General features: G+C 45.5%; 1 protein-coding gene across 4 annotated transcripts in view; it reads right to left on the bottom strand.

Annotated features, from left to right (window-relative positions):
• Window positions 1-2889: 2889 nt before the first annotated feature.
• Window positions 2890-10773, bottom strand: part of RAB30 (RAB30, member RAS oncogene family) — a 41183-nt gene continuing 33299 nt past the window's right edge. For all 4 annotated transcript variants that reach the window (XM_039363938.1, XM_039363941.1, XM_039363940.1 and 1 more), the window contains exons 3-5: window positions 7455-7538; window positions 4574-4757; window positions 2890-3768 (exon numbers count right to left, since the gene is read on the bottom strand). In XM_039363938.1, coding sequence (XP_039219872.1) covers window positions 3518-3768; window positions 4574-4757; window positions 7455-7538 — 519 coding nt within the window. In that variant the 3' untranslated portion in view covers window positions 2890-3517. The remainder of the gene's footprint in view (window positions 3769-4573; window positions 4758-7454; window positions 7539-10773) is intronic.

Below are 10773 nucleotides of genomic sequence, written 5' to 3'. Positions count from 1 at the left end.
ACTAGGGAGTCCTAGTAGACAATCACCTAAATATGAGTCAGCAGTGTGCTGCAGCTGCCAAAAAGGCCAACACAGTGCTAGGCTGCATTAACAGAGGGATAGAATCAAGATCAGGTGAAGTATTAATACCACTCTTCAATGCCTTGGTAAGGCCACACTTGGAATACTGCATCCAGTTTTGGTCACCACGATGTAAAAAGATGTTGAGACTCTAGAAAGAGTACAGAGAAGAGCAACAAAGATGATTAGGGGACTGGAGGCTAAAACATATAAGGAACGGTTGCTAGAATTGGGTATGTCTAGTTTAACGAAGAGAAGGACAAGGGGGGACATGATAGCAGTGTTCCAATATCTCAGGGGCTGCCATAAAGAAGAGGGAATGAAGCTATTTTCCAAAGCACCTGAAGGCAGGACAAGAAGCAACGGGTGGAAACTCATCAAGGAGAGAAGCAACCTAGAACTAAGGAGAAACTTCCTGACAGTGAGAACAATTAATCAGTGGAACAGCTTGCCTCCAGAAGCAGTAAATGCTCCAACACTGGAAGTTTTTAGAAGAGACTGGACAGCCATTTGTCCGAAATGGTGTAGGGTTTCCTGCCCGAGCAGGGGGTTGGACTAGATGACCTCCAAGGTCCCTTCCAACTTTACTACTATTATTATTATTAATTATGATTGTAAGTCGAAGTCTGCCTGTACATGTGATTCGAGATTTCTTCTCTGTTCATTAATAAATGAACATTGGAAGCCGTATTCTACATCGGAAAGGCAGGATAATTCCATGATTTTTACAGCAGTAATGTTGGGATCTTGGGGGAAAAAAACCGCCTGCAAGGAAAAAAAAACAACCAGCACTTTTAAAATGTCAGCTTTATTCTCAAAAAGGCTAAATTTTTAGCAGCTTTTATTTGAATGCAAAAGGGGACATCAGTCATAGTTTGAGCACAACTCTAGCCCCCCCCCCCAAATTATCCTGTGCTAGCTGGCCCTCCTGAATTTAGTATACCACTGCTGTTGCCAGAGGCCAATGTGCCCGTTGGTAAAACCACCTCTTCTTTGAATGCCGTACCAAAAACCTTATTTGCTTCTTCCAGTTGCCCAAATTAAGTGATGCTAAATACGGAACAGTCATATAATACTAATCTTAATAACCCGTTGTGAGTCCGTTGCCTTCCAGGCAGTTTCTCTGTCTCTTCAAGGTACACAAGTGAAGCACCAACAATGGAGGAAGTCTGCGTTGATGGACTCCTTCAGTTCGACATTTTGAGTGTTGAATTTGCAAGCTCGCACGGTAAGACTCTTGTGTATCGTCCATCCGACACCGAGGCCTTGGTTCAAGGGTATTGCCTAAAACCGTTCTTTGCATACGCACACAAGCGCACAACACACGAGCACGCACGCCCACACACAGTGAAGCCCAAGTACAGCAAGCCAACGAATCTCCCCGTGACTGTGGGAAGAGGGCGTGCATTTCTGCCTTTGTAAATTGCTTTTCAGAGCTACATATTCTGCAAGATAATCACAGCCTCAATAAAGCTGGCTAAAAGATTTAGAACAGTGGGTTCTCAACCATTTTAATGCTGCGACCCCCCCCAACCAGTCGTAAGTCGAGGACTACCCAACCGGTCATAAGTTGAGGACTACCCAATTGGTCATAAGTTGAGGACTTTCCCTGCCTGGGAGCGCCACACATGCGTGGTGCTGCCCCCTGCGCCGGCCGAGGCGTAGCTGGAAAGTGGCAGAGACGGCGCAGGCCGACCACCGTCTGGGCCACCAGCTGGCCCAGCCCAAGGGAGGTAAGGCACCCACCGGGCCCCACGAACTCCAGCAATCCTCCCTACGCCCGCTGGCCTCCCACCCCGGCCCTCTTTTACTTACACTTTTAGTAGTTGCTCAGCAGGGAGGGGTGGAAACTTCCAGACAGCTCGCCTTCGCTGCAGACAACTTGCAGCACCGTTTGCAAAATGGGACTTTTGGCGGGCTTAGCAGGGCAGAGATAGCCTGGACAATTCCTATTGGCTTTTGAAAGCCAATAGAATTAGACTCTATTCAAGAGAGTCTATTCTATTGGTTTTCAAAAGCCAATAGAATAAAAGGGAGTAGCACAGCTAATGAAAAGGGAGAAAAAATGGCGGACTGCGTTGTTTGGCAACCCCCGTGAAATGGTCGTTCGACCCCAAATGGGGTCGCGACCCACAGGTTGAGAACCGCTGATTTAGAACATGCTATTTTTTTCTCCCCCTCAATCATATAGGAAACCCTTTTGAAATTGTACACACCCTTTCCAAGAAGCCGGCAAATTCTAGAGCTGGTGCTACTGTTCTAGTTAAAAGCAGGATTCAGCCGTTAAAGGCTACCTGCTGTGGTGAACAGCTCATGTCTAGAGGGACTTGGAGACCTTCCTAGGACAAACACCGGACATCAACGCCCAGTTCCTGAAACGCATCAACAATAATTACATTTGTGCATAGGTATAACCCCAGCCTCAAACAACCGCATCTGAAGTCCAGCTTTCCAGGATCCAGCATTTCTCACCAAGAAGCTATTTTGGCTAAGTCCAGGATAGGTGGAGTGGTGTTAACCAGCTCTTTTCTGCAAGGAACAAAGTAGAAGCCCCACCATATGGCAAAATGGTAGACAATGCGGAGTCGAGAGGCAACGTTTCAGAACACTTATTTGATCAGAGGTGCAGGGATGATCAACTTTTAAATTCGTAACATAGCTCTCTACTTGGAACAAGCACTGCCACGCTGGTTTGAACCAACCCAAAAACTGCTGTATTTACGATCAATATTTCTCCCAAGTTCATGCCTCCTAACTGTGGAGAACACAACAAGCTGACCACAGCTGAAATTTAGCTTCAGGAATACAAGAACCAAAAGAGCAGTCATCCAATCTCAACCCTGCCGGTTACAAACGACCAGCATATCCCTTTTTAATTTCCATGTTTATCAAAATGCCAGAACACAGATGCATTAATACTTAGGGGTGGTGATGGTGGTGGTTGTTTTTTCAAAAAAAAAAAAATCACATACGCACACAACACGCACACTTGGTGGAGTTATTGTGCCGAACAAAATGGCACTCTGGGTCATGGTTTATATACAAGTGTTGTCAACTTAGTTGGCAACCCAGAGCCATTTTTCTAACGCGCCTCTTAATTTCCTTCCGTGAAGATGCGAAAGGTCTCGTGCAGGCACAATTCACCCTGGATTTCCAAGAGGAAGGATCCCAGATGCTTCCAAGAAGTGAAAACCATGACCTGACCAGCTGCTCCCTAGCACCTTTTGGAATCCTAATTCTCCTGCAGATTTCGGGGCTCCAGGGTTGGGGGATGTGTTAAAAAGGGGGGGGGAAAGGATTATATTCTAGGCTGACCCTGCAGACAAATGACCAGCCTGGCATGCTTCATGATCGGGCGTCTGACTATCTCCACCAGTCAGACCGGGTCACGGCAGCCTTTGCCTCCAGAGAGAGGCCTGAAGGAGGAGCGGTCATAACTCTTGGGGTTCAAATGCGGTCAGTTAAAATTGCAACAAGTCAAATAGCTGATATTTTTCCCTTCGCCCGGCAAGGGGGACTCCATATTGTTCAGCAGGGTGTTCTGCCTCGCTTCGCTGATCAGCCGACAAGCCAAGTCCAAAAACAGTTTTTCCACGTTATCGGATTCTTTTGCGGACGTCTCCAGATAGTACATATCCTGGGCTTGGGAAAACTCTTCAGCTCTTTGTTGGGAGACTTCTCGCTTATCAGATAAATCAATCTTGTTTCCTAAAGAACCAAACGGGGGAAAATATTAGGATCGAGAAAGTCATGAAGCTAACAACTGAACAAAGAGTAGTGATTCTTATTGAGCTGAATATCAACTATGTAAGGGGCGGGTGGGACAGGAGCTTGATAAAACTCAGATTTGGGTGGCCCAAAGTATGGAGAAATGTGGTCCACAGTGAACAGGAGGAAGGGGCTCTTTCCCTGAGAGTAAAGAGGAAGTTTGGAATATTTGGGATGCAGGAAAAGGGCAAAGATGGACTTGCCCTAGCCCAGTGGTTCTCAACCTTTCTAATGCCGCGACCCCATAATACAGTTCCCCATGTTGTGGTGACCCCCAACCACTTATACATCATCGGGTGCCAGGGGCGTGGCCAAGAAAAGGGGGAAAAATGGCGGACAGCCTTGTTTGGCGACCCCCGTGAAATGGTCGTTCGACCCCAAATGGGGTCCCGACCCACAGGTTGAGAACCACTGCCCTAGCCATTCACAGAGAATATCTAATGCTTATGCAGATGCTTTAATCTGGCAAGATGTAGGAGATGACCAGGCTGAGTCTGAGGGAGGGGTCAAACGCGTCATCAGTTTGGAATCCCTTTGCGTTCACAAGAGACCGAAATCCAGCCCACCTTGAATTCCACTGATTTTTTAATTAACTGCCAATTTGCTTTGACTGTTAGTAGTTCAGATTCTTGTAGAGAACGTTGGCATGCCGTAAACCTGAAGTCATTTGAACCGCCTTGCTTCCTGATTTAATTGTGCCTGACCCAGGTCCCTGGCATCGAATAAACATGCCAATGTTGCTTACCAACTAGGACGGTGATGACCTTATTGCTGGCGTATTGCTCAATTTCCCGTAGCCATTCGGAGAGGCACCGGAAGGACTCTTCGCAGGTGATGTCATAGGTCAGGATCAACGCATTGGCACTGCGATAATAGCTCTGCGTAATGGAACGAAACCTTTCTTGCCCCGCTGTGTCCCAGATCTGCAGCTTTTGTTTTCCGCACAACAGGGAAGGAGAAGAAAGGGAAAACAAAGGATTGGGAAAAGGAAAAAAAGAATGAATACGTTAGCATTAACCCCCAACAAAACCTGTGACCTCGTGTCTTTCCTAGTCCACAAATCCTCCCGGTGTACCCATCCATCTCAAGCGTCCACCTCTTATTTCTTTCAAAACTTTTACATTGAAAAAAAAAAAGCATAACAGACAAAAAGAAGCCAAGAAAAAAGAAAGGGAAAAGGTATTGATAAAGGAGAATATTCGTAGTTCAGGGTTGAAATGAGGCATCCTTGTTGCTCTCTGAGCTTGACTGTTTTGTTTTTTGCAGACATTTCATTACCCAACTAGGTAACATCATCAGTGCTAGAAGGGAGTGGGGTCAGCACTGGTGACATCACCTAGGCAGGTAATGAAATCTCTGCACGTGAACAGCCAAGCTCAGAGAACACAAAGCTCCTCACAGTCAACCTATCCTCCCACCCAAACATTTATTGGCACTCCAAGCAACACGCCAACTTTAAGATTTATTCTCCAAATATTTTAGCTGGATGAACTCTGCCTTCTTTTATCTGGCCTCTCTCTCTCTCTCTTTTTAGTCTTCTCTTTTTAAAAATAAAAATGCCGCACTAGTGCTGATTTTGTCTGATTTTGTTTGTTTAACCGAATTTTAATAACTTCTTTTTCATGTTTTGGAAAGAGGAAAGTTTATGTATACAATGAATTCAGCAAATCCCCAGATTAAAGTCTCCAGAGCTACGGGCCAATATAATTAATAAATGAGAGCCAACATCAACTACTTAAAAGGAAGCTTTGTTATGGAGCATTGTTTAAAGTAATGTATACAGTATGTGCAAAGTTATTTTTCTTCCTAAGCAAGCAGAAGATTGCCTTTCCTTTTAAACAATGAATGTTGTTCTCTGATCATTTGCCTCCCATTTAATGTACCTATATTAAAATTGCAGTATTTGCTATTTTACAGAACATTCCTACGTGTCTTATCATGGCCTCTTAACTATAAATTACACAGGACTGTAGACTAAATCAATGGAGCGGTAGACAGGCTGACTACTAATACCAAACATCTAAGCTGGATATGCAACAAATTCTAATAATATATCCTCATCTTTTAACCCAGAAGTAAGGAACTATGACTCCTATATGATCTGTGGGCTTCAACTCCCAGAATTCCTGAGCCAGCATGGGGGAACTATTGCCCCTTTATGACTTGTGGACTTCAACTCCCAGAATTCCTGAGCCAACATGGAATTATGGCCCCTTTATGACTTGTAGACTTTCAACTCCCAGAATTCCTGAGCCAGCAAGCTTGAGGACCTAGACCAAAATGGCTCTTTTCTAACATAGATCGTGATTGCACAATTGCCCCTATTAACTTGGAATTCAAACCACATAAATATTGTTTTAATGCCCTTTCAGCAATTCTGGCTGAGCAAAGAGACTCTTATTTCAGCTTTGCTCGTGAAGTGCTGAGTGCAGCCCTTGGCTTTTAGCAGGAGAACCAACAACAACTGAAGCAACTCAATTCCTACCGAAGGAAAACAACCACAGATGCTAAACTGCATGCTGAGCCAAGCCTAGCCGAAACCATCATGAAGTCAGCAGTTAATGGGTCTTAGGTTTAAGGAAGCCTATCCAAAACTGGTCCCTTCCAGATGCTTTTGGGACAGGAGGGGGGGGGGAGGGAACAAGTTTTGGGAGGGAAAGAATTGGCTCCTTCTGTTAAGCTCCCAAAATCATCACAGTGGCTTACATTAGTTCGAAGAAACAAAACTCCCTTCGCCCTTGCTTGTAATCTAAAACAGCGGTTCTCAACCTGTGGGTTGGGACCCCATTTGGGGTCGAATGACCATTTCACGGGGGTCGCCAAACCACGCTGTCCGCCATTTTTTCCCCCCTTTTCCTTAGCTGTGCTACTCCCTTTTATTCTATTGGCTTTTGAAAGCCAATAGAATAGACTCTCTTGAATAGAGTCTGATTCTATTGGCTTTCAAAAGCCAATAGGAATTGTCCAGGCTGTCTCTGCCCTGCTGAGCCCACCAAAAGTCCCATTCTGCAAACGCTGCTGCACCACTTGAGTAGTCCTCGACTTACGACCGGTTGGGGGTCGCGGCATTAAAAAGGTTGAGAACCACTGCTCTAAAAGGACACAAGACCAAAAGAAATGGAGACGAGGAAAAAAGAAAAGAACACACATTTTCTGAAGATCAGTTTTGAAAATGGCAAAGTTCTGAAAATAATCAGCTTGAAAGAGCCAAGAGAACAAAGCAACAATCTCCAGCACTTCTTCTTTTCCTTCCTTCCTTCCTTCTCCTTCCTTCCTATTCTTCCTCCTTCTTTTTCCTTCCTTCCTTCCTTCTGTTTCCTTTCTTTTTCTCATTCCTTCCTTTTTTCTTCCTTCCTTTCCTTCCTTTTTTCTTTTTTCTCCTTCCTTCCTTCCTTGCTTGCTTGCTTTTTCTCTTATCTTTTTCCTTCCTTCCTTCCTTCTTTCCATGTCCTTCCTCCCTCCCTCCCTTCCTCCCTCCCTCCCTTTTCCTTTCCAGTGTTTATTATTTTAACTAATAACTCAAGGTGGCAAACTTAATCCAACACACCTTCCTCCTCAGTTGCAACTACACATTTGGAACGTAAGCAGATTCCAAGCCGAGGCAGAAACTATCAGCAAGGACTTACCTTTACTTTCTCGCCATTTATCTCCACTGTCTTAATCATAAAGTCAACCCCAATGGTGGCTCCTTGGCCTGGTGGGAAAAGCCCCTTAACAAACAAAGAAAATAAAATATTCAGACAACACTTTCAGCTCTAGAGCAAGGTTTGGCCTGCTGTTATTGTTTCAGTTTGGATTAGCTCAATGCAGACAGTCTTTGATTTATAACCATTCGTTACAGCATCCATTGGATGTTACCGTGGCACTGAGGGAAGTGACTTGCAACTGGTCTTCCCACTTAACGTCCATCGCAACATCTGCATGGTCATGTGATCAAAATTTGGGCACTTGGGGCAGACAACCAACCCAGCCTACCTCACAGGCTTATTGTTGGATTAAGATTAGGATGACGGTGTGCTTGCTTATCAACTGCCGCAAAAAAAAAAAAAGTTGTAAAAGGGGGTCCAGTCACATGGGTGCCTCAATGTATAACTGTCATGACCCATAATGGGTATTCCAGACTCCATTACACTTTGTAAGTCAAGAACTACCTGTGTATAGGTAGTCCTTGACATACAGCAGTTCATTTAGTGGCTGTTCAAAGTTACAACAGCACTGAAAAAAGTTATTTATGACCGTTGATCACACTTGTTGCACTTACTGGACCAGCATCTCCACAGCCAGATGACCAAAATTCAGACGCTTGGCAACTGACCAGTGTTTATGACGGTTGCAGTGTCCCGGGGTCACATGATCCCCTTCTGTGACCTGACCAGCAAAGCCAATGGGGAAGCCAGATTCACTTAACAACGGTGTTATTAAGTTAACAGCTGCCGTGATTCACTTAACATTCGTAGTAAGAAAGGTCATAAAATGGGGCAAAACTCACTCAAGAATTTTCTCACTTAGCAGCAGAAATTTTGGGCTCCACTGTGGTCGTAAGTCAAGGACTACCTGTATATTGTCTTGGGCAGAAGAAAGAATTTTAAAAAAGCAAATCAAAAGTCCTAAAATGTACTCATGCTTGTTCGCTTAGTTCAGGGGTAGGCAACCTTGGCTCTTTTATGACTCGTGGACTTCAACTCCCAGAATTCCTGAGCCAGCATGGGGGAACTGTGGTCCCTTCATGACTTGTGGACTTCAATTCCCACAATTCCTGAGCCAGCATGGGGGAACTACGGCCCCTTCATGACTTGTGGACTTCAATTCCCACAATTCCTGAGCCAGCATGGGGGAACTATAGTCCCTTCATGACTCGTGGACTTCAACTCCCAGAATTCCTCAGCCAGCATGGAGGAACTACAGCCCCTTCATGACTTGTGGACTTCAATTCCCACAATTCCTGAGCCAGCATGGGGGAACTATAGTCTCTTCATGACTCGTGGACTTCAACTCCCAGAAGTCCTGAGCCAGCATGGTTGGCTGAGGAATTCTGGGAGTTGAAGTCCATGAGTCATAAAAGAGCCAAGGTTGCCTACCCCTGGCTTAGTTCATTCACATATTACCTCAGACCAACTGGGACTTTCCTGCTGCACTAAAATAGCCAAGTCATATTTAAAAGCTTTCCCCCCCCCCCTCAATCTGGTTTCAGACTGTTGGCACCAGAGTTTCCCAGAACGATTGTATACCTGGAGCCTGATCTATCAAAATTTTAAAAGGCCCTAACAACATCTTGACTGTCGGGAGGCTTGGTGAAGCTGGTTTAAGCATCAATTCTCTCTGCAGAAGGGTCTTGTTTGTTTTTTTCAATAAGGGTTTTAATGATTGCTTGAAAGGTTACGGGCGATTGTGAGGTTACTGGAGCCTCTGCATTTCAGCTGCGATCTCCAAATGGACCTGAGCGAGCAACTGTATTAATTATTGATGCTCTAATGCAGGGATCTTCAAACTTGGCCCTTTTATGACTTGTGGACTTCAACTCCCAGAATTCTTCAGCCAGGAAGGAAGGAAAACAAAGGGAGAGGGAGAGGGAGAGGGAGAGGGAGAAGGAAGGAAGGAAAACAAAGGGAGAGGGAGAGGGAGAGGGAGAGAAGGAAGGAAGGAAGGAAGGAAGGAAGGAAGGAAGGAAGGAAGGAAGGAAGGAAGGAAGGAAGGGAGAGGGGAAGGAGAACAAAGGGAGGAAGGAAGAAAGGAAAACGGAGAGGGAGAGGGAAGGAAGGAAGGAAGGAAAGCAAAGGGAGAGGAAGAGGGAGAGAGGAAGGAAGGAAGGAAGGAAGGAAGGGAGAAGGAGAGGGAGAGAGGAAGGAAGGAAGGAAAGCAAAGGGAGAGGAAGAGAGAGGAAGGAAGGAAAATAAAGGGAGAGGGAGAGGGAGGAAGGAAGGGAGGGAGAGAAGGAAGGAAGGAAAGAGGGAGAGGGAGAGAGGAAGGAAGGAAAACAAAGGGAGGAAGGAAGAAAGGAAAATGGAGAGGGAGAGGAAAGGGAGGATGGAAAGCAAAGGGAGAGGAAGAGGGAGAGAGGAAGGAAGGAAGGAAACCAGAGGGAGAGGGAGAGGGAAGGAAGGAAGGAAGGAAAGCAAAGGGAGAGGAAGAGGGAGAGAGGAAGGAAGGAAAACAAAGGGAGAGGGAGAGGAAGGAAGGAAGGAAGGAAGGAAGGAAGGGAGGGAGGGCGGGCCAAGAACCACTTAGATCACGGGTGTCAAACTGCCGGCCCACGGGTCAGACACGTCACATGGAAGCCACGCCCACCCCATTGCCAGCAATGGCAAAATCGGCCCGATACGTTGCGTGACGTCACATGACGTCGCGAGTTTGACATGCCTGACTTAGAGAATGCTGTATATAAGTGCTCTTGCTATTGCTATCAGTCCCTTTTTTCAGTGCCATTGTACCTTTCAACTGTCACCAAAGGAATGGTTGTAAGTCAGCAACTATCTTGTACTCTAGTTTAACAAACCAGAAAATCTTCTCTTGAACAAGAAACATCCGTACCTGACAATCATTATTCTGTTTAAGACATGTTTGGTTTTTTTGCAAGCCAATGACAGACCAGTTCACAGAAAGTGATTTACAAAAGCTGGATTTACCATCTCACACTAACGAAGAAGCCCTGACAATCTGTCACTTTTTAATTCAGTGCCTCAGGGAAGTTTTGCAGGCAGCCTTTAAATGATGCGTATATATTCTAGCCAGAAACCGGGAGACTGGGAATTCTAGTCCCATCTTGGCCATGAAAGCCGGCTGGGCGACCGTGGGGTCAGTCAATCCCTCTCTCCCTCAGCCCAACCCCACCTCACAGGGTTATTGTTGAGGGGAAAACAATGGAGGAAGGTGTGTTGGATATGTTGGCTGCCTTGAGTTATTTTTGTAAAAAGATAACGGTGGGAAATAATAATAAATAAAATAAAA

Source organism: Crotalus tigris, unplaced genomic scaffold, assembly GCF_016545835.1.
Source record: "Crotalus tigris isolate CLP2741 ecotype Arizona unplaced genomic scaffold, ASM1654583v1 scf7180000019633.284382, whole genome shotgun sequence".
In the NCBI taxonomy this organism is placed as follows: domain Eukaryota; kingdom Metazoa; phylum Chordata; class Lepidosauria; order Squamata; family Viperidae; genus Crotalus; species Crotalus tigris.
The sequence above is the reverse complement of the archived record's forward strand: the minus strand, read 5'-3'. Positions and strand labels throughout refer to the sequence as shown.